Raw genomic sequence first — 24781 nt, forward strand, 5'->3', positions numbered from 1 at the left:
AGTATATCTAAATGTTCTCACTACAAAAATAAAACATAGGTAACTATGTGAGGTGATGAATGTGCTAACTAATTTTATTGTTCTAATCGTTTCACAATTTATGCATATGTCAACTGCAATGTTATACACATTAAATTTATACAATTTTATTTGTCAATCATACTTCAATAAAGTTGGAAAAATAAAATTACATGCAGTATTCCCATTGCTGCAAATGGAGGAAAGCAGGCAGAATACTACAAATAAACCAAGTGAGACGTAACAAGGATCTGATTTAGGAAAATAAAGAGATGAAGGAAAAGTGGATTAGTATATTGGATCCAAGAACTGTTTTGCTTTTCGTGTGTGAAATACTTGTGTTCAAATCACAGTTCTGCTACAGTTTTAGCCTTATTCCCCTAGTTAAATAACTTTGCATCTCTAAACTTCATTATTCTTACTTGTAAAATGAAGAGAGTAATGCATACCATGCAAGGATTTTGTGAGCATTAGAAATAATACTTCTAGAATACCTGGAACAGTCCTAGCAAATATTAGCTTCCACATAACATAATTCACATTCATATCCTTCCTGTATTAATTGGAAAGAGAAATATCCAGTGGATGGGGAGACATTAAGTTTTCTGTAGGATGTCTGATGCAAACCTTCATCTTTATCTCTGCTATCAAATATTTTTGAAAGCTATATTGACTATTGATAGTTTCTGTTTAGGAAAGTTTGGAGACTTACTAAGATCTACATCATAGGAAAGCATAGGTTACAAAGAGAGAACACACACAACACCTATCCAGGAGATGTGGCATAAATTAACATCTTGATTATGCATATTATTTCAGATACTGTATCTTTTCTCATTCTTATAACTTCTTTTTACAGTTTTCTTGTGTGTGAAATTTTCTATTTTCATTCATTGTGAGATAACTTTCCTTTACATCAAAGAGCTCAGTTAGATTAGTTGCTTTAAAATTCTTGTCCAGTAACACTAACATATGTGTAATCTAAGGGTTAGTCTTGGTTGACTGTGTTCTTTCTTGAGAAATGGTCACATTTTCTTGGCTCTTCATATGTTGGTAATTTTGAACATTGTTACATTCTTCCAAAGGGTGTTGATATTTTTTGTTTGTTTTACAAGGCAATTAAATTTGTTGACCTGAAACTGCAAACTCTATCTCTTAGGAAATAGTTCAAATCTCAATTAAATTACTTTATCTATAGGGCTAACTTGAGTTGCCCTGTTCATGAAGAGTTCAGAGGTCAAAAATTTGGACAGTTTATATGCAGAATTTGGGGCTCCCCATTCTCTGGATCTCTCCTTTATGAGATTCTCCCCTATATTTTAACCTAAACTCTTCTTCCTCATTCTTCAGGCCACAAGGACTGTGATTTTTCTAAAAGAATTTTAGCTTTTGTGAATAATGCTAACTGTGACCTTACCTTAAAGCCATAAGAATGAGAAATTAACCTTAGGCATTTCCTTCTTTTAAGGGTCAACCCCTGTCCAGAATCTGACTGCTTCTGTTTGCTCTCCCAGGCCTTTGGGTGTTTTTTGTTTTCCCCTCAGACTTTACAATGGTTATTTGCTGCAGGATCAGTCCAGTGGGAACTTATTCAGCTACATTGGAAGTGGAAATAGTTATAAGTATTTAAAAATCATGCTGGGTGTGGTGTGAAAAAGAGTTGACAGTGAGGAAAGAGACACCAGTTAGAAATAGTAGTATTCTGGGTGAAAGATGATGGTCATTTGAGGTAGGAATATAAAGTGAAGCATATTAAAAAGAGAGATGTTCACAAGAGTAAATATTTAGCTTCGGGGGACTGATTGGATGTGATATATAAGAGAGTAGATTCTAAGTGGTGACACAGGAAAGGAGGTGAAAGGGGAGGAAGAAAAGGATGCAATCTGGACATTAAAACCAAAATGGAGCTCTAATGCAGGCATTTTGGAACAGCAGCTTAAACCTCAGCAAAAGCAAGCTTGGCTTAAAATATAGATTTGGCATCAGCAGCATTTAGGTGGCAATAAAAACAATGACAATTTATGAGTTCTTCCAGAAAGAGTATGTAGAATAAAAAGAGAAAAGAGTTTGAAACAAAACCCTGAAATAAAGTTTGGAATAGCCAAAGTATCCTAGGCCTGCTGAGGATAGTTTAAAAAATGATGCAAAAAATAAGATCTGATTCATGCGAACGTAAACAACTCTCAGTTTTGACTGGAAAAAATGAGAGAGAGTTATGGAAAAGCGAGGATGCAGTGGGGCAGGGGGAGTTTTTTTAATGGAATAAGACTGAATATGGATTAATTGTACAGTTATCCCCTGGTAGATCTCAAAACAACTTCCAGACAAAACTCTCTCTTGAGCACAAACCCTGCCTTAGTTGTGTCTATTTAGTAGATGTTTATTTTTAGACATCTCAAATTTGAGTTTTGAAAAGATGATTTCATTGTCTTTAACCCTAAGACTTCTCTTTTTCTCATTCCAAATAATAGTATTACTACATACAATTATACAAACTATAAAACAAAATCAGAATACTTATTTTCCATTATTCCCACATCTTAATGGTTCTCCTCTTAAACTTCTTCCAAGTGTGTCTGTAACCTTTTAGTCCCCTCTTCCCATCTCTGCTCATCTTTTTTTCTGAAATCAGCTTTCTAATTAATTTATTTGCCATAAATTCATTTTCCTCATGGCTACCAGAATTAGCCCTCTAAAATTTAATCTTACATCACATTTAAAAATGCAGACTGATCTCCCAATGGTTGGCATACTTCTATCCTTATATTCCACCCACAGATATTCTTTCTGTTTTTCAAATGATCTGTGTTCTTTCACTACTCTGGGGCTTTTCATGTGTTTCCTATTTTGTTTTAAATGTTTATTTCTTCTTCGGTTTCTAAGCTTCTATTAACCCCTAAAGACTTAGTTTAAATGTTAGCACATCTATAGAAACTTTGACCTGTGTAGACAGAATTAATCACTTTTTTCTGTGTACTCATATATTTAAAACTGTGTAGCAATTACAGTACTCATTACATTATTATACTGGCATTAATTGTTTATTTGCCCAGGGAAATATTAGTTCTTTGGGGGCATTTATTACATCTTAATTGTTTTTACTTCCCTCCTTACTCTGTGCCTGTCTCAACTCCAAGGTTTAGTGGAGGAACTGCCATATTGTAGTTGCTCAATAAATGTTTGCTGAGTAAATTTGTTTGAGGTTCCTATGAGTTAACTGAGTTAATCATGGTTGTACATACGGCAATGTAGAAACTTGGAACTGTCTTCTGACCTTAATTCTAACACTCTTGCCATCATAAACAAAGGACTGACCTGCCACGATTGCAGGTAAATATAGACTTTACCTCTTATCTCAATGCTAGCTGTGTCTTTCTGCCTGTGATATTTTAAAATCTATTTGATTGTGAACATTCGTATCTCTGTTTTGAAATCCCTCAATCTTAAATTCGCTATCCTTATGCTTTGGTCTTTTAATATTTTTCATTGCAGATTTCAGTTTTATTATTATTTAATTTTTTATGTTCTGAGAAAATCATCATATCACTCTTTCTCTGAACTTCAGCCTCACATTAGGAACATGGTTAAAAATGCCCATCTCTCAGGGTTATAGTTAGAGAAAAAGAAAGCACATTTATAAATCGTCTATATTAACTCATTTCATATCCTTCTAAAATCCTAACTTATTGGAGGAATCCTACTGTAGCCATTGTGTTTGCATCTGTTACCCTTTTCTTCTTTGAAAAACCAATTTAGGATTATACTGTACGAATTTTGACTTTATTGAGTCCCTCTTTTGTCTTGAGCTAATCTTCCTTTTAAGATTGAAGACATGGACATTACAAAATCTTTCTCTGAACTTTTAGAAAGCTGCTCTTATATAGGACAGGTTTTACATCTGGTTATGCTTGTATCTGCTTACTGAGATGTTCTGTTACTTTATGAAACTCCCTCCTCTTTGATTTTAGCAATTAGTGTTTTGATGATAAGGATTTAGATAAAAGTTTGCCTCAGTATTTCTTTAATAATCAATAAATCATTTTGCCAGTATGCTCATTACTGATTCTGCAGCACCTGAAATAGTGCCTGACAAAAAATGTGTTTGGCTAAATAATCAGAGTCCTATTTTTATTTGACCGAACTTACAGCCAAAAGCTGAATGATGATAGCTCAGAGTGGTAATAGAACCAGACATTTCTCAATACTATGTGCCAAAAATTTTATGTATATTATTTTAATTAATCTTCATAACGATTTTACTGTAATTATCTCCATCTAAAAGCCGAGGAAACTAGGAAATGAGAGGTTTCACTACATGTAAGTTCTGTACCAGATTTATAACCTAAATTTGGGGAACAACAATTTATTCAACAACCAAAAAACATTTATTGAATACTTACTCATTACGTGTCAGGCATCTGAGTTTGATAGGGAGCCTGATAACACTTTTTTTCTATTTATTAGAGAAGGAAAGGCAGAACTTGACTTCTAGTTCAATACGGTAGACAGAATAATAAGGTTGAAGCCATCTCCTCCCCCCTCCAATTTTAATAAATAATGTAAAAGGTATCAAAGGCAACTTGTAGACGTGCTAGAAAAAAAGAAGAGATACATTCTGTAAATCAGAAAATATGAGAGTTTTCTAAAAAGTAAGAAGTAGAAAGAATTAGGTTAAAGAAAGAAATCACAGCCCAAGACAAGTGCAGGAAAAGAAACCTGAAAAAAAATGGACATGGCTCCAAGCGTGTTTCAAAGGCAAAAGCCACTGATAATGGGATCAAGAGAGGTCCCAGGGACCACCGACAGGTTGTTGTATAGGGTATTCCACTCAATCAGAGAAACATGCTTCTTTCCTTGTTTAACATCTCCCTTGATCATCAAATTACCCTCCCCCACTTAGTCCAAGCAGCAAACTGCAGAGACATCTACCCTGGGCAGGAGGTAGTGAGCGTGGGCAGATGCCCTCCCGGGCATATGGTGCAGAACCGTGTCTCAAGTGGCTGGCAACACCCATGAAGAAGTGAGGTGCACATATGCAGATTAACTATTAACTACCCTACTGCTAAAGATTGCTGCCTCTCCATCCCAGATAGACTTCACAAAGACTGAATATTCAGAGACAAGGAAACGGGAGCTTCCATATGTAAAACAAAGCAGACAGGCAAGAATCACCAGAAATTTTCATTCACAACTCTTGAAAGGAGGCAACAAACTCAATAAATTAAAAAATTCTCCCATGGCTGTACACACACACACACACACACACACACACACATATATATAATATATATGTTTATATATATATGATTTATTTATATATATATATATTTATATAAAAGAACAGAACTTTAAAATAAGTAAAGGGTGGGGAGAGGAATGGAGGAGGGAAGGTTTACCAAGAAGTTCTACATCTGTATAAAACTTCACAGATCAGCGGACAACAACACAGTCAAGTTATGAGAAAAAAATGAAATTATGTAGTAATGTACCATTATCCTTCAGCCAGTAACACTTTGAACATATCCAGTGGGACATGTTACTTCTCTCAGCAAAAGACCACCCACATTTTTTTCAATGGGAAAATGCATTTTTTATTGTGGTAAAACATATAATGTTAAATTTACCATCTTAACCAATTTTTGAAGGTACAGTTCAGTGGTATTAGGTATATTCATATTGTCGTACAACAAATCTCTAGACTTTTTCATCCTGCAACACTGAAATTCTATACTTACTAACACTCTCTCTTGTCTTCTTCCAGTTTTGGGGAACTGAATTTTTATTTTCTGCTTCTATGATTTTGACTCCTTTAAATACTTCATATGGGTGGAATCATACAATATTTGTCCTTTTGTGACTGGTTTATTTCACTAAGCATAATGTTTTTGAGGCTCAGCCATGTTGTAGCATGTGATAAGATTTCCTTCCTTTTAAGGCTGCATAATATTCCATTATATGTATATACCATATTTTCCTCATCCATTCATCTGTTGATGGACATTTGGATTGCTTCTACCTCCTGGATATTTTGAATAATGCTGTGATAAACATGGATGTGCAAACATCTCTTTGAGATCCTTTTTTAAAGTCTTTTGGATATATACCCAGAAGTGGGATTGCTAAATCTTACGATGATCCTGTGACTCTGGGTAAAAGCTTTACATGCAGAAAGAAAAGCAAAAACAAAGGAACAATATAATAAGCATGGAATGCTTGAGGTACAGCAAGAAGACTAGGGTTGCTGTAGGGGAATGACCTAGGATTAGAGTCACAGAAGATGAGATTCAAAGGTAAAAAGGAGCAGGGGAGAGGAAAGACCATTTTGTGCCTTGGAGGACTTTGGGAAGACTAGATAGATGAGTGAGATGAAGAACAGGGAATGCTGTCATGATCTACTTTTCACTTTGAAAGACCTTTCCTACCTAATGTGTTGAGAAGAGACCGTAGGGGACCAAGAGCGGAAGCAGAAAGGTCTATTAGGAAACTAATGCAATGACCCATTCTAAACATGATGGTGCCTAACACTTTGTAGAGTAGGAGGTAATGAGACGGGCCTGTCTTAACCAGCTTGGGCTGCTATAACAAAATACCACAGACTAGGTGGTTTAAAAAATAGAAATTTATTTCTCACAGTTCTGGGGGCTGGACATCTGAGATCAGGGTACCAGCATGGTTGGGGGTTCTGGCGAGAACCCTCTTCCTTGTTTTCAGATGGCTATCTTCTTGCTATGTTCGCACGGCGGCAGAGGGAGAGACAATAATCCTACCATGAGGACTGCCCCCTCATGGCCTAATTATAGGTGTACCCTGCTTTCCAAAAGTTCGCTTTACATCATTCACATTTACTAAAGACCTACATTAGTACCTGTTTTTGCTAACTGAAAGAATTCCAAAGAGAAGTTTTGCTTTTACAAAAAAATGGTGAAAAGCAAAAGTAGCATTTAGCCTTTGTTTTGCAGCGGGCCATTAAAGAGGCGGTGGGCACCTCGCGCAATGACGGCAGCACCTCTAATCTCCTTCCCTGGGAACTGCATTCAGGATCTCAGCATCAAGCTGCCATAGATTTGAACTGTGTCTGTGAGCATCTCTGCTTTATCTCAGTTTATCTTGTGCATTTGCTAGCAAGGTGTGTCCTAAGGTAATTGCTTCTTCGCCATTTTGGCTTATGAAAATTTCAAAGGAACGCTCTACTTTTGGATAGTGGGGGAAACCTATACACCCAAAGGACCCATCTCCAAATATCATGACTTTGGGGATTAGAGTGTCAGCATATGAATTTGGTGGAGACACTAATATGCAGTTCATAACAGGATGATATATATTTTTAAACTTTTTATCAATATTTTATATTGGAGTATTGGTGATTAACAATGTTGCGTTAGTTTCTGGTGTACAGCAAAGTGATTCAGTTATGCGTATACATGTATCTATTCTTTTTCAAATTCTTTTCCCATTTAGGTTGTTACATAACATTGAGCAGAGTTCCCTGTGCTATACAGTAGGTCCCTGTTGGTCATCCATTTCAAATATAGCAGTGTGTTTAATACTGGATGTAAAAGGAATTTACTTATGGATATAAATGTGGGCTGTAAGAAAGATGAATAAATAAATTTTGTTAAAATTAAATTGAAAATAAAACATCTATAACCAGTGGGCTTGAAAGTCTTCTATTTTTTTTAGAACACTGACTATATTGTTTTGTTGTCTTCATTTTAATTTGGTTTTCTCCAATATTAGCGAGGTTTTATAAATGAAAATTTTTTCAGCTGACTTCCTGGAAATACTACCTTTGAGAATGTCTAGCTACTCCCCTCACAGTTCTCCTTTGCTATTCATTTGGGACTAAAGAATAGCTTGTTACCATGGCCATCTCACATCATTATCTAGCTTCTTAGAAACCAGCTAATGACATTAATTAAAAAATAACAACTTTGACTGTCCTGCTCTAATAATCTGATGTTGTAACCAAGTTAGAAAATGAGGGACTTCCCTGGCAGTCCAGTGGTTAAGGCTCCGTGCTCCCAATGCAGAGGGTGCAGGTTCCATCCCTGGTTGAGGACTAAGATCCCACATACCGTGCAGCACGGTCGGAATAACTAACTAAATTGGCTTTAAAAAGAAAGGAAGAAAGAAAATGGTGCTTTATTGGTACAGTGATGTTAATGTTAAAAGGACTAAGAAGTACCAACTGGAATAGAAGAAAGGTGGGTATGCTTTTTATGATAAAAATATTACTAAGTAAAGAAGAAAAGCTATTTTAATTCTATGCAGATATAAACATTATGTGATCTTATGATTAATTATTTTTCCCTTTCCTTCTGCTTTTTCTTAGATGTTCTTGGCAGCCCTCTCACTCAGCTTTATTTCTAAGGCACTAAGTGCAATCATTATGAAAAGTTCCATCACTCAAATAGAAAGGAGATTTGACATATCATCTTCTACTGTTGGCTTAATTGATGGAAGCTTTGAAATGGGTAATTTTTGTTTCTGTTTTGATTATTACTTAGTAACGAGATTTGCAGAGGTAAAAAAAGTGTTCACATATGCTCTACACCACTGATCCTTAACCAGGGGTAAATTGCCCCCATCCCCACCCCCTGCCCAGGGGCAATTTGGCAATATCTGGAGATATTTTTGGTTGTCATCACTGAGGATTAGGGAATGCCACCGGCATCTGGTGGTAGAGGCCAGGGATGCCTTGAAACATCCCACAATGCACAAGACAGCCTCCAAAACAAAGAATTACCGTGTCCAGAATGTCAAAAGTATAGAGGTTAAAAAACCCTGATTTACACAAACTCATTGCCTGCAAACTAATATTTTGCAGGGCTAAAACGTCTCTTTCTCAAGATGCCCTAGTGCAAAAAAAAGTTGGAGAGAGGATTATGATTCTGATGATTTGAGGAGAGGAGAACAATTTTGAAGCAATCTTTGTTAGGGTCTACTGTTGAACTGGGTATAAAATTTGGGGTTAAAAGTCTTTTTTTTTTTTAGAACATTGAGTATATTGTTTTGTTGTCTTCATTTTAATTTGGATTTCTCTAATAATAGTGAGGTTTTATATAATTATTTAACATTCTTTTGTCTTATTTTATGAAGTGGTCGCTGATTACCTCCACCCATTTTCCTTTTCCCCCCACTTTTTAACGATTTGAAGGGATTCAAAAATTATGTCTGTTGTATAGATTACACATATTTTTTACAAGTTTGCTCTTTATCTTTTAACCTTTTAAAAATATACTTGTTTATTGAATATTTAAAAAATAATTGTATAAAGGAAGACCCATCTATCTTTTTGTCATGAATTCTGCCTTTTCATGATTCAGAGACTATTACACCATATATATCCTTCACTTTTCCACCTTCTAGGTTTAATGAAACCATCTAGAACTTCAGTATTAGACTGTGATTAGCTTTAAATTCTAATTCATTGTATATCTCTTTATATTGAGGAATTGATTCTTATTATCTTTGTTAAACTTTGTAGTTATTTAAAAGCAATTATTTGGACATGGTTATACTTTTTATTCGTTTCCTTCTTAACACTATTTCTTGAACCTTATGACTTCAAGTCTCATCTTTAGTTTTTCTGGAGTATATCTTCAAGTAGTTTTTTTTTTTCCGGAAATAATTGAACATAAGACATACTTTCTGAGCTCTTGCATGTTGGAAAATGTATTTATTTTACTATCATAGTCAACTGATAATTTGAGTATGAAATTAAAACTTCAGAATCTTTCTTTCTCAGAACGTTTAAAACATTTATCTACTGTGTTATAACACAATATTATACATAAGAAATCATTACCAGTATCATTGTCATGCACTGATAGGACCTCTTCTTTATGCCTGAATTTCAGAAATTTTACCAACATATACCTAGGACAGTCTCTTTTACATTATTTATGCTGTAGAAATGTAGAAATTTTTATCTGATGCCTTAAGCCTTCCTTTAGCTCAGGAAATTTATTTTCTATATTTAAATTTGTTCCTTCCCCTCTATTTTCTTCTGAAACATATATGAATATTAAATTTTCTGGCTATTTTTTCACTTTAAGTTTTTCTTTCTAAAATTCGACCTTTTTTTTTTCTTGAAACTCCATCAGTCTTTGCTGATGCCGTCTTTCATCTTATTGTATCAGGTCCCAATATGTACATTTCTGTATAGTATTTTAAATTTGCAACAATACTTTATTGTTCTCTTATTATTTTTAGTCTGCCAGTTCTTATTTTATGGATGCAACATACCTTTGTACCTCTAGAGATACTAACTGGATTTTTTCAAAATGTCTTCTCTTCTTAGTTTCCTCATTTAACTGTTTTCTTCATGGGTTACTTTATCTGCTGGTTCAGTTTGGTGCTTTTATTTCATGTTATTTTTTTCCATCAAATGTTCAGTAATTCTTGGTTGTTGTCTGTTCGTTATTATACTTGTAGCTCCAGATGGACTGGAATTGGTCATGACCCCCTCCACTTAGATTGCTCTTCTTCCTCTTTTTAATCTAAATAACTTATAGCTAACATTAAATCTCAAGTGACCTATCCTCCAGGAAACTTTCCTGAAACCTCTAATTAATTTAAGCTTCCCCTTTCTGTGGTCTAAGAGTACTTCTGTCCATTTATCTATTTTTGTCACTGGTAGGTAAGTTCTTTTAGAGCAGATACCATGCACTGTTTATTCTTTTCCTCTATTTCTGGCTTCTAACCCCATGACAGGTACTTAATAAGAATTTAAAGATTTCTAGGAGTGAATGAAAAATGCATGAATAAATACCTTCCCTCAGGTATTTTTGTCCATTTTTCTCCATTCCAGTACAACCCACTCAACTCCAAATTCTTCATAAAATTTTGCTTCACTAATATCGCCAAGTAATTCAAGTACTTTAGTTCTTATCTAAAGTCAATTCTGCTTATTATTAACACAATACAACTTTATAGTGAGTGGCTTAAGGTAAGTGAGTTTCATCTTAATTAAATTACCCAGGGACTTCCCTGGTGGTGCAGTGGTTAAGAATCCACCTGCCAATGCAGGGGACACGGGTTCAATCCCTGGTCTGGGAAGATCCCACATGCCACAGAGCAACTAAGCCCATGAGCCAAAACTACTGAGCCCACGTGCCACAAGTACTGATCCCACGTGCCACACTACAGAGCTCGTGTGCTGCAACTACTGAAGCCCGCGTGCCTAGAGCCCGTGCTCCACAACAAGAGAAGCCACCACAACGAGAGGCCTGCGAATCACAACAGAGTAGCCCCAGCTCGCCGCAACTAGAGAAAGCCCGTGCACAGCAACAAAGACCCAACACAGCCAAAATAAATAAATAATAAATGAATGAATGAATGAATAAGTAAATAAATAAAAGGCAGAGTCTATTAAAAAAAAAACAATTACCCGATCTTTGAGGCATGGTACCATGTCTTATGCTCTATTTGTATCCATTCTGTGGCCTTCCATTCTACTGAACACAAAATTGGACTCAGTCACTGTTTGCTATAATCAATTATATCAAAATAATTTTGTTTTCTTTCTAGGAAATTTGCTTGTGATTGTATTTGTGAGTTACTTTGGAGCCAAATTACACAGACCAAAACTAATCGGAATTGGTTGCTTCACTATGGGAATTGGAAGTATTTTGACTGCTTTACCTCATTTCTTCATGGGATAGTAAGTGGCTCTATGCCATCAATGATCATTTCCTTGTAAATTAGAGGTAGAATTTCATTTTTTTCCTTTTAAATAAGCAGTCCCCTTTTGAGAAGAATATCCACTAAGTGTGTGTAGAAATGGAGTATATTTTCTATGTAATAATTAAATTGTTTTATCTACCATGACTCTCATTCATATTAAAATATCAATAGCAATAAATGAGTAGTTTCACAGAAAATAAATAAGCTTTTTGTGACTTTTTAATATGATATGTACTTCATGTCTTTGCCTACAAGATTTTGATAATATTTAATAAGTCTTTGTTACCAAACTCAGGTCCAGCTGCTCACCACTCGAAAATCAATACCTGAGAAGCAATTGTTGGTAGAAAGGCAAGTTGCTTCTAATCAGAATGCCAACAATCTGGGGAGAAGGTGCACTCATGTCCCCCCAACCAACTCCCATGATTCTGTTTGGCTATAAAAGTTTTTAAAGGGAAAAGGGAAGTAATGTCAGTTAATCATTGAGATAGAGGGTCAAAGTTGTCACCATCCCCCACTGTGTGCAGGCTTGTTGACTTCCTGTGATGTTTCTTTAGATGTTATCTTGTTCACATAGTTTGTTCATGAGATTACTGAAGGGAAAGCTAGGGAAGAGATCTGGTCATCTGTTAATTACTCATTCTTCATTTCTACTTCTTTGATCTACAGAAAGAACCAACAGGTTAGGCAAGGTATTGTGTGATCAAAAGATTTGAAAGGTGTGCTTGGGTTGGTGATGAGTAGAGTATGGGGCGCCTGATTTAAATGTTAGTTACAATGTAGTTTTGCTAAAGTGACAAGACAAAGGGGCCTCCTGCAGAAACCTCTTTCCTGCCAAAAGCTGCTTACAACTTCACCACTCAACTCACTGCAGTATGGGTTTTCCCGCTACCATCTCCACTGAGACTTCTTTCTAAGTCACTGTGTAGTTTTAATTAGAGTCAGATACTAATGACAGAAAACCAAAAATAGTGATGGCTTAAATAAGATAAGAGCTTATTTTTTACACAAAAAAATGTAGCCAACCCAGCTTTGACTGGCCTTGACTTCACGGTCTAAATTGTGGCAATGTTGTTCCTTGCAACAGGATAGAAGGGAAGAAGAATAAGAAGAAACAGAATGCACACAGGCTGAGACTTAAGAAATATTTTCAGAAGCATTAACACTTCTACCGACTTCACATTAGCCAGAACTTTGTTACACCTCACATTCAGATAGAAAGTCATTGGGAAAAATAGACTTTACTTCAGGCGTCTCCTTCCCAGCTAAAGATCCCAGGTTCTGTTACCATAGAAGGAGAGAAGAATGGATATTGAGAGCCAATGAGCAGTTTCTGCTAAAGATATCAATTACTTACTCATTATCAATGCCAACAGCCATGCCTTTTGGTTACTATATTAATTACTCTATTTGACCCTCATAAGTTCTTTCTTCTTCCTGGTGCTGTTCCTTCTTATTTTCATCATCTTACTCTCTCTTGATTTATTTTCTCCTTTTGGCTTCTCCATCATGCCCATCTTTTCCTTCTGCTACTGACACCATAAGGTCAGTATTGCCTAAGCTCCCTCTTCAATCTTCTTCACTTTTCATTCTACATGATTTGTGTGGAGTACATGCATTAAATGTAACTATCACTGTACACAGTGAATTTATCTTATACTCAAGATGTATATAACCAACCACCTCGTGGTTATCTCCAACCTAACATCCTACAAACATTTTGCATCCATATATTCAGAACAGAATTCATCCCTATGCCAAAACCAGCTCAGATTTTTCACATTCACTCTTTCAGCAATGATTCATTTAGCCACAGAGGAACTCAAACTAAAGTCAAGGGTCTCATCCTAGACTTATTTTTTACTTCAATACACATGACCAGTGCTCACCAAATCTTGCTTATTCTGCCTGCTATCTGTCATAGTTGTTGCCCTTAACCTGATAGAGGATTCTATCATCTCTGGCCTGGACTTTTTGCCTCCCAACTCAACTTCATTCTAACTCATATTCTATACTACAGTATTGATTTAAAAAATAAGAATCTAATTATTTTACTCCCACTTAAGACTCCCAATATCCTAGAGCAGTATTTTTCTTTATTTTTTAGTATTTATTTATTTATTTTGGCTGCACTGGGTCTTACTTGCGGCATGTGGACTTCTTAGCTGCAGCATGCAGGATCTAGTTCCCCAACCAGGGATCAAACCCGGGCCGTCTGCACTGGGAGCTCGGACTCTTACCCACTGGACCACCAGGGAAGTCCCATATCCTAGAGCAGGATTTTTCAAACTTCAGATCCTGAACCACTCATGGACCAATAAATCAATTATGATTATTAAGACCAACAATTTTTTAATAGGATAGGATAGGATAGGATAGAATAGAATAGAATAGAAGAAAACACAATGAGAGTGGGGATAAATATTATTCTGTGAAAGTTTTGTTTTGGTTGTACATAAATTTGTGAGTGTGTGTGTGGATATCCATGTATTGTGATTGTGATGCAAAATGTATTTCTCATTGTTAGTAACAGTCAAAGTATTGAAAGCCTTTTGCCTATGAATTACTATCTAGGCTCATTTGCATATCTAAGCTCATTTGCATATACAGGTCACTCACTGATTTGGTCCTTGACTACCTTCCTAGCTTCATTTTACACTGCTTCCCATGACTGAGGACCACACTCTAGGCCTACAGTTTGCCAAATGTGCCATAATATGTCATAGCTTTGTTCATAGTGTTTCTACAGCTTTGAATGCTTTTCCTTCTTTGTCTGTCTATTAAACCCATATCCATCTTCAAGACACATCTCATATGGAATCCTCACTGTGAAGTCTTCTCTAATCCACACCTTTACCAACCTGCAAGCCAAGCTGATAATCCCTTTCTCCTTTACGACAACTCAGGGTTTATCTCTGGGCTTTCTATCCTGTTCCTTTGATCTATATTTCTGATTTTGTGCCAGTACCATACTGTCTTGATTACTGTAGTTTGTAGTATAGTCTGAAATATGGGAGCCTGATTCCTCCAGCTCCGTTTTTCTTTCTCAAGATTGCTTTGGCTATTCAGGGTCTTTTGTGTTTCCATACAAATTGTGAAATTTTTTGTTCTAGTTCTGTGAAAAATGCCATTGGTAGTTTGATAGGGATTGCACGGTATCTGTAGATTGCTTTGTGTAGTATAGTCATTTTCACAATGTTGATTCTTCCAATCCAACAACAAGGTATATCTCTCCATCTGTATCATCTTTAATTTCTTTCATCAGTGTCTTATAGTTTTCTGCATGCACATCTTTTGTCTCCTTAGGTAGGTTTATTGCTAGGTATTTTATTCTTTTTGTTGCAATGGTAAACGGGAGTGTTTCTTTAATTTCTCTTTCTGATTTTTCATCATTAGTGTATAGGAATGCAAGAGATTTCTGTGCATTAATTTGGTATCCTGCTACTTTACCAAATTCATTGATTAGCTCTAGTAGTTTTCTGGTAGCATCTTTAGGATTCTCTATGTATAGCATCATGCATCTGCAAACAGTGACAGCTTTACTTCTTCTTTTCTGATTTGGATTCCTTTTATTTGTTTTTCTTCTCTGACTGCCGTGGCTAAAACTTCCAAAATTATGCTGAATAATAGTGGTGAGGGTGGACAACCTTGTCTTGTTCCTGATCTTAGTGGAAATGGTTTCAGTTTTTCACCATTGAGAACGATGTTGGCTGTGGGTTTGTCATATATGGCCTTTATTATGCTGAGGTAAGTTCCCTCTATGCCTACTTTCTGCAGGGTTTTTATCATAAATGGGTGTTGAATTTTGTCAAAAACTTTTCCTACATCTATTGAGTTGATCATATGGTTTTTCTCCTTCAATTTGTTAATATGGTGTATCACATTGATTGATTTGCATATATTGAAGAGTCCTTGCATTCCTGGGATAAACCCCACTTGATCATGGTGTATGATCCTTTTAATGTGCTATTGAATTCTGTTTGTTAGTATTTTTGCATCTATGTTCATCAGTGATATTGGCCTGTAGTTTTCTTTCTTTGGACATCTTTGTCTGGTTTTGGTGTCATGGTGATGGTGGCCTCGTAGAATGAGTTTGGGTGTATCCCTCTCTCTGCTATATTTTGGAAGAGTTTGAGAAGGATAGGTGTTAGCTCTTCGCTAAATATTTGATAGAATTCGCATGTGAAGCCATCTGCACCTGGGCTTTTGTTTGTTGGAAGATTTTTAATCACAGCTTCAATTTCAGTGTTTGTGATTGGTCTGTTTATATTTTCTATTTCTTCCTGGTTCAGTCTCGGAAGGTTCTGCTTTTCTAAGAATTTGTCCATTTCTTCCAGGTTGTCCATTTTATTGGCATGTAGTTGCTTGTAGTAATCTCTCATGATCCTTTGTATTTCTGCAGTGTCAGTTGTTACTTCTCCTTTTTCATTTCTAATTCTATTGATTTGAGTCTTCTCCCTTTTTTACTTGATGAGTCTGGCTAATGGTTTATCAATTTTGTTTATCTTCTCAAAGAACCAGCTTTTAGTTTTATTGATCTTTGCTATCGTTTCCTTCATTTCTTTTTCATTTATTTCTGATCTGATCTTTATGATTTCTTTCCTTCTGCTATCTTTGGGGTTTTTTTGTTCTTCTTTCTCTAATTGCTTTAGGTGTAGGGTTAGGTTGTTTATTTGAGATGTTTCTTGTTTCTTAAGGTAGGATTGTATTGCTATAAACTTCCCTCTTAGAACTGCTTTTGCTGCATCCCATAGGTTTTGGGTCGTTGTGTTTTCATTGTCATTTGTTTCTAGGTATTTTTTTGATTTCCACTTTGATTTCTTCAGTGATCTCTTGGTTATTAAGTAGTGTATTGTTTAGCCTCCATGTGTTTGTATTTTTTACAGATTTTTTCCTGTAATTGATATCTAGTCTCATTGCATTGTGGTCGGAAAAGATACTTGATACGATTTCAATTTTCTTAAATTTACCAAGGCTTGATTTGTGACCCAAGATATGATCTATCCTGGAGAATGTTCCATGAGCACTTGAAAAGAAAGTGTATTCTGTTGGTTTTGGATCGAATGTCCTATAAATATCAATTAAGTCCATCTTGTTTAATGTATCATGTAAAGCTGTGTTTCCTTATTTGTTTTCATTTTGGATGATCTATCCATTGGTGAAAGTGGGGTGTTAAAGTCCCCTACTATGTTTGTGTTACTTTGATTTCCCCTTTTATGACTGTTAGCATTTGCCTTATGTATTGAGGTGCTCCTATGTTGGGTGCATAAATATTTACAATTGTTACATCTTCTTCTTGTATTGATCCCTTGATCATTATGTAGTGTCGTTCTTTGTCTCTTGTAATAGTCTTTATTTTAAAGTCTATTTTGTCTGATACGAGAATTGCTACTCCAGCTTTCTTTTGATTTCCATTTGCATGGAATATCTTTTTCCATCCCCTCACTTTCAGTCTGTATGTGTCCCTAGGTCTGAAGTGGGTGTCTTTTAGACAGCATATATACAGGTCTTGTTTTTGTATCCCTTCGGCCAGTCTATTTCTTATGGTTGGAGCATTTAATCCATTTACATTTAAGGTAATTATCGATATGTATGTTCCTAGTACCATTTTCTTAATTGTTTTGGGTTTGTTATTGTAGGTCTTTTCATTCTCTTGTGTTTCCTACTTAGAGAAATTCCTTTAGCATTTGTTGTAAGCTGGTTTGGTGGTGCTGAATTCTCTTAGCTTTTGCTTCTCTGTAAATGTTTTAATTTGTCCATCAAATCTGAATGAAATCCTTGCTGGGTAGAGTAATCTTGGTTGTAGGTTTTTCTCTTTCATCAGTTTAAAAATGTCTTGCCACTCCCTTCTGGCTTGCAGAGTTTCTGCTGAAAGATCGGCTGTTAACCTTATGGGGATTCCCTTGTATGTTATTTGTTGTTTTTCCCTCACTTCTTTTAATATTTTTTCTTTGTATTTAATTTTTGATAGTTTGATTAATATGTGTCTTGGCATGTTTCTCCTTGGATTTATCCTGTATGGAACCCTGCACTTCCTCGACTTGATTGAATATTTCCTTTCCCATATTAAGGAAGTTTTCAACTATAATCTCTTCAAATATTTTCTGAGTCACTTTCTTTTTCTCTTCTTCTTCCGGGACCCCTATTATTCAAATGCTGGTGCGTTTAATGTTGTCCCAGATGTCTCTAAGACTGTCCTCAATTTTTTTCATTCTTTTTTCTTTATTCTGCTCTGCAGTCGTTATTTCCACTTTTTTATCTTCCAGGTCACTTATCCATTCTTCTGCCTCAGCTATTCTGCTATTGATCCCTTCTAGAGAATTTTTAATTCCATTTATTGTGTTGTTCATCTCTCTTTGTTTGCTCTTTAGTTCTTCTAGGTCCTTGTTAAACGTTTCTTGTATTTTCTCTATTCTACTTCCAAGATTTTGGATCATCTTTACTATCATTATTATGAATTCTTTTTCAGGTAGACTGCCTATTTCCTCTTCATTTGTTAGGTCTGGTGGGTTTTTGCCTTGCTTCTTCATCTGCTGTGTGTTTTTCTGTCTTCTCATTTTTCTTAACTTACTGTGTTTGGGGTCTCCTTTTCACAGGCTGCAGGTTCATAGTTCCCGTTGTTTTTGGTGTCTGTCCCCAGTGGCTAAGGTTGGTTCAGTGGGTTGTGTACGCTTCCTGATGAAGGGGACTAGTGCCTGTGTTCTGGTGGTGAGGCTGGATCTTGTCTTTCTGATGGGCAGGTCCACGTCTGGTGGTGTGTTCTGGGGTGTCTGTGACCTTATTATGATTTTAGGCAGCCTCTCTGCTAATGGGTGGGGTTTTGTTCCTGTCTTGCTAGTTGTTTGGCATAAGGTGTCCAGCACTGTAGCTTGCTCGTCGTTGAGTGGAGCTGGGTCTTAGCGTTGAGTTGGAGATCTCTGAGAGAGCCTTTGCCATTTGATATTATGTGCAGCCAGGAGGTCTCTGTGGACAAATTTCCTGAACTTGGCTCTCCCACCTCAGAAGCACAGGCCTGACACCCGGCTGGAGCACCAAACCCTGTCAGCCACACAGCCCAGAAGAAAAGAGAGCAAGAAAGAAAGAACGAACAAAAGAAAGAACGAATGAAAGAAAGAAAGAAAGAAAGAAAGAAAGAAAGAAAGAAAGAAATTAAAATAAACTTATTAAAATAAAAAATAATTATTAAAAATTAAAAATGTAAAAGTAATTTAAAAATGAGAAAAAAAAAAGAGAAAGAAGAGAGCAACCAAACCAAAAAACAAATCCACCAGTTATAGCAAGCGCTAAAAACTATACTAAAAAAAAAAAACACACACACAAAATAAAGACAGACAGAACTCAGGACAAATGGTAAAAGCAAAGCTATACAGACACAATCATACAAAGCATACACATACACACTCACAAAAAAGAGAAAAAGGAAAAAAATATATATATCTGTATATAAAAAAAAAAGGAGGAAGAGAGCAACCAGATCAATAAACAAATCTACCAATGATAATAAACTCTAAATACTAAACTAAGATAAACATAAAACCAGGAACAAATTAGATGCAGAAAGCAACCCCAAGTCTACAGTTGATCCCAAAGTCCACCACCTCAATTTTGGGATGATTCATTGTCTATTCCAGTATTCCACAGATGCAGGTACATCAAGTTGATTGTGGAGATTTAATCTGCTGCTCCTGAGGCTGCTGGGAGAGATTTCCCTTTCTCTTCTTTGTTCGCACAGCTCCTGGGGTTCAGCTTTGGATTTGGCCCCTCCTCTGTGTGTAGGTTGCCTGAGGGCATTTGTTCCCCGCCCAGATAGGAGGGGGTTAAAGGCGCAGCTGATTCGGGGGCTCTGGCTACTCAGGCTGGGGGAGGAGGGGTACGGAATGTAGGGCAAGCCTGCAGCAGCAGAGGCTGACGTAATGTTGCAACAGCCTGAGGCACCATGTGTTCTCCCGGGGAAGTTGTCCCTGGATCACGGGACCCTGGCAGTGGCGGGCTGCACAGGCTCCAGGAGGGGAGGTGTGGATAGTGACCTGTGCCTGCACACAGGCTTCTTGGTGGCTGCAGCAGCCTCAGCGCTTCATGCCCATCTCTGGTGTCTGCGCAGATAGCCACAGCTCGTGCCCATCTTTGGAGCTCGTTTAGGCTGTGCTCTGAATCCCCTCTCCGCACGCACCCTGAAACAATGGTCTCTTGCCTCTTAGGCAGGTCCAGACTTTTTCCCGGTCGCCCTCCCGGCTAGCCGTGGGGCTCTAGCCCCCTTCAGGCTGTGTTCACGCAGCCAACCCCAGGCCTCTCCCTGGGATCTGACCTCCAAAGTCCGAGCCTCAGCTCCCAGCCCCTGCCTGCCCCGGCTGGTGAGCAGACAAGCCTCTCGGGCTGGTGAGCGCTGGTCGGCACTGATCCTCTGTGCGGGAATCTCTCAGCTTTTCCTTCTGCACCCTTGTTGCTGCGCTCTCTTCCGTGGCTCTGAAGCCCCCTCCCACCCTCCATCTCTGCCAGTGAAGGGGCTTGCTAGTGTGTGGAAACTTTTCCTCCTTCACAGCTCTTTCCCAGAGGTGCATGTCCTGTCCCTATTCTTTTGTCTCTGTTTTTTCTTTTTTCTTTTGCCCTACCCAGGTATTTGGTGAGTTTCTTGCCTTTTGGGAAGTCTGAGGTATTCTGCCAGTGTTCAGTAGGTGTTCTGTAGGAGTTGTTCCACATGTAGTTATATTTCTGATGTATCTGTGGGGAGGAAGTTGATCTCCACATCTTACTCCTCCGCCATCTTGAAGGTCTCCTTCTTTATTTTATACCTAGTAGTTTGTACCTCTTAACCGCCCTTACCCTATATTCCCCCCTTCCCCCACTCCTCTTCCCACTGGTAACCACTAGTTTGCTCTCTGTACCTGTGAGTCTGTTTTTGTTTTGTTATATTTGTTTTTTTTTTTTTTTAGATTCCACATGTAAGTGAAAATATACAGTATTTGTGTTTCTCTGCCTGAGTTATTTTATTAAGCATAATACCTTTCGGTCCATTCACGTATTTTTAAATATCAGCATTTGTCCCTATTCTAGGTCCATTCTATTGTTCCTATTAAGTGCTTCCTTATCAAATTGAAATGGATTAGAACTTTTTAAACTAAGTTTTGAAGAGTCAGGCATATGACTGTGTGTGATTATAAATTGATTTTGAAATTTTAGATTGTAACCATCTTTGAAGATAATTCAAAAGATTGATAAATACAGTTAGCAGTTTTTTAAAAGCATGAAACCAAGATATTTCATATGTTGACCAGAATATAAGCACTCCTAGGATGAGAGCAACATGGTACTCCACCTTGCCTGGGGAGTATTGCATATTTCTTAGTGAACACTCCCATTTCACTGTTACCCATCACCACTCCTAAAATATAAGCTGAGAAACTGACAGAGTATCCTGATAATTTGGAGAAGAGAATGGTGCAAATAAAGGGGAAAATTCCTCTGTATTTCTGGGAAAAGTGAAAATGCTCAGTAAATATAGTGATGTTCTTACAGTTACAGGTATTCTAAAGACACCCCTATTAATCCATCAGAGAATTCAACATCAAGCTTATCAACTTGTTTGATTAATCAAAATTTGTCACTCAATAGAACATCACTGGAGATAGTGGGAAAAGGTAAGAATTGAACTGGCACTAGTGAATATTAGTGTCACTAATAAATATTATAAAATTTAACAATTTAATTACATTGTTAAAAAACAATTGTGATATCCATTAGCAAAATTGATTTAAAAGACAAATAGGAAAAACATTTGCATCTTATGTATGTAAGACAAAAATCATAGTGTTAATATATATTATATATAAAGACCTTCTAGAAGTAATAAGAAAAGAGGAATATTTTGATACAAAATTGGCAAAGAATATATGCAATTAATATAAAGAGGAGGAAGTGGTATAAATATGTTAAAACAACTTTACTCTTTAAGAAAAATTCAAATTATTACACCAATTAAAGATTTTTTACCTATTATAACATAAATCATGAGTTTTAATTATAAATTATAGTACTAGTTAAAGATTTTCCTACCTACTAGATAGGAAAGATTAAAAATAAAAAGAAATGAGGTAGAGGATAAAGACACATTTTATGTATTATGGGGAGTGTATAAATTTCTCTTTTGGAGGTTAATTTTCAATATGGTAAAGAACAAAAATATGCACATCTGCTTAAATCAGCAATTCTACTTTTATTGCTTTATCTTAAGGAAATAATCAGGAATGTGCAGAAGGATTTATTTACCATTATAGCCATGGCATCCCTGTTTAACAGAATGAAAAATTAGAAATATTGTGTGAGTACATAGAAAAAATTGATTAAATAAATGATGAAACTTATTCAGCACACTATTATGCAGTCATTAAAATTCTGATATGAGAACATAAAGAATATTATGCATATTTTTATGTTCACTAAAAATGTGAAAGATATAAACAAACATTAGAAGTGGTACTCTGTGTGTGGAAGGATGGCAGATAATTTTTACTTGTTTTCTTTGTGATTTTCTGTATTGTCAAATTTTGTAACGTGACTATAAATCATTTTATAATTAGAAAAAAAGCAAAAAAAATCTTAAATGAAATAATTAAAGGGTTAAGTTAGTTGACTTTTCAACAGGAATGCTAAAATTAATGTTTAAGATAAAACACTCTCTTGTCTATGTAGGTTGGGAAAAGGAATCTGGGTCACATATGTGGATATATATTCTATTGGGTAATATGCTTCGTGGAATTGGGGAAACGCCCATAACACCCTTGGGGATTTCTTACATCGATGATTTTGCTAAAGAAGGACATTCTTCTTTTTATTTAGGTAATGTACAGAAAATATTAGATTTTATGGGTACTTTTCCTGGGTGTACCTTGAAATAACAGTGCTCCTAAACTCATTCTTTTACTTAAAAATTTATTTAGAGAAATACATTGTACTGTATTACTGTAAAGAATTGAATAAGAATCATGTATTATTGGCATTTGATAAAAATTTGATAAAAATGTTTTGTGATATTTTTAGGTAATTTGTTTGCAGTAACAATGATTGGTCCAATCGTTGGCTTTTTACTGGTATCTCTGTTTTCTAAAATGTATGTGGATATTGGATACGTAGATCTGAGTAAGTACAATCAGAACAAGGTAACATGATAATGCTTTTCAAGTACATGACACCATTCTTTCAAATAACTGAATTCACTCTTTCAGTGGCCTTTGCTGACTAATTGTCAAAAGTTACAAATAGGTAATGTATTAATAACTAGAATAAAAATAAAATTCAGCGCCTATCTGCATCAGGCTTTTACAACTAAGCACAAAATAAGAAAATTTAACAAACTTAAGATTACTTCGCCCAAAATAATTGCAAACTAATTGCAGGTCTCTCAATGTGCCTACTAATGTCACTTCCCCACATTTACCCTTTCTCCCATCTCTATTTGCATAGTTCTTAAAGTCTTTTCCAATATGTGGCTCCTCTTCAGAGACGTCTTACTTCACCACCTCCTACTGGCCCCAAGTTAAGTGTCCCTATTAATCACCAAGAGCATGCCTTTATTGTAGCCCTTATCACAATGAGCCATAAATATTTGTGCCACTTATCTTCCATCTCTTTTAGAACATAACTGTATGATGTCTGTCTTAATGTATGATAAGTAATTAGTGTTTAGAAATAAACAAATCTGATTTTCTATTTCACCAGGACTACATAGAGTAGACATCACAGCAGACCAACAATAACCACAATCTGAAAGTATTTTAATATAAAGCTAAAACGTGGACCTGATGGAATGTGTTATGTCTTCTATTTTGGATGTGTGAATTAGAGTAGGTTCACATTCCAAGTGTTTCTACTCGTTCATTTCCAGGTTCATGCTTGTTTTTATCACTAAGCACCCAGAAATAAATGGTTAAAGTCTTTAGAATGATAGATTTGTAACCTCTTTTCTATAGTCAGAAATCACTACTCACAGTATTTAGGTCCATGGTGATCCCATTTCTAGCACTGAACGTCTAGACCTTATTATATCTTCTCTTATTCAGTTATGGGTATGATGTAAACATATTGTGAAGTACATTTTGGCAAACTCCAATGCCAAAGGAGCCAACAAGATAACATAAGTGAATAAAGAGTGTTCGGTGTGGCGGTTAAACTTGGAAGAATTGGTGGTGGTGAACTGCCCTCTGCACACACCTGAAAGTGCATATACTGCTCAACCTCAACCTATTCTTTTCATGAAGAAATTTGGATCCAGCATTGACAAAATCTTCTGATTGGTTTTCAAGAAAATCCTGGAATCCAGATTTTCATGTGGAAGTTTTCAATTTTTAAAACAATGTGTGAACAAAAGAAAACACTTTGGCAGGCTGTGTCTAGCCAGGTTATGACCTCTAGTTCCTATGTGTACACCAGGGATAGAACACAAAAAAATGTTATCAAAATGACATTTCTGACGGATGATGAATAAGTACTTAGCATGTAGATGGAGTCACTGATTTTATCAATCATTTCTGCAGTCTGTCAGAGTTGCTGATTACGGAATAATATGAACATGTAAATCAATTTTAAACTCAGAGTTGTGCATATTTGAAAACCACTTCAGTACATATAATTAATAATTTATTTCTATATATCAAGTCAATGTTTTCTCACGTTAAAGAGTTTTCTTATAGATCAAAGAGTAACAACACCATTATTCTGCTTCAGACATCTATGGGGTGTGTGTGTGTGTGTGTGTGTGTGTGTGTGTGGTGCTTTCTTATTAGAATGTTTATATTTATAAATTTAAATATATACTGAAACTTTATATTTATTAAAACAGCTCATTTATACTTGTTTAGATATAGCACATACATGGCACTCACACAGCTTTAAAGGGAAATATTATTGAAGTAAAATGGTTAAATTATCCCTAAAATTTAGAGTCTAAATTTTAAACTCAGATTTTCATTATATGTATATCTTCACCATTATCATCCTCTGTGCTGTCAAGGAGTTGGAAATGCAGGTTCTAGGGAGAAAAACCCCACTATTGGCTCTGAGAATTTCTTGCAAAGTGCTGTAA

General features: G+C 36.1%; 1 protein-coding gene across 1 annotated transcript in view; it reads left to right on the top strand.

Annotated features, from left to right (window-relative positions):
* Positions 1-24781, top strand: part of LOC137774717 (solute carrier organic anion transporter family member 1B3-like) — a 69159-nt gene that overhangs the window by 22353 nt on the left and 22025 nt on the right. Inside the window, exons 3-7 of the mRNA XM_068559912.1 lie at positions 8351-8492; positions 11551-11683; positions 21220-21341; positions 22393-22539; positions 22741-22839. Coding sequence (XP_068416013.1) covers positions 8351-8492; positions 11551-11683; positions 21220-21341; positions 22393-22539; positions 22741-22839 — 643 coding nt within the window. The remainder of the gene's footprint in view (positions 1-8350; positions 8493-11550; positions 11684-21219; positions 21342-22392; positions 22540-22740; positions 22840-24781) is intronic.

Source organism: Eschrichtius robustus, chromosome 13, assembly GCF_028021215.1.
Source record: "Eschrichtius robustus isolate mEscRob2 chromosome 13, mEscRob2.pri, whole genome shotgun sequence".
Classification (NCBI taxonomy): domain Eukaryota; kingdom Metazoa; phylum Chordata; class Mammalia; order Artiodactyla; family Eschrichtiidae; genus Eschrichtius; species Eschrichtius robustus.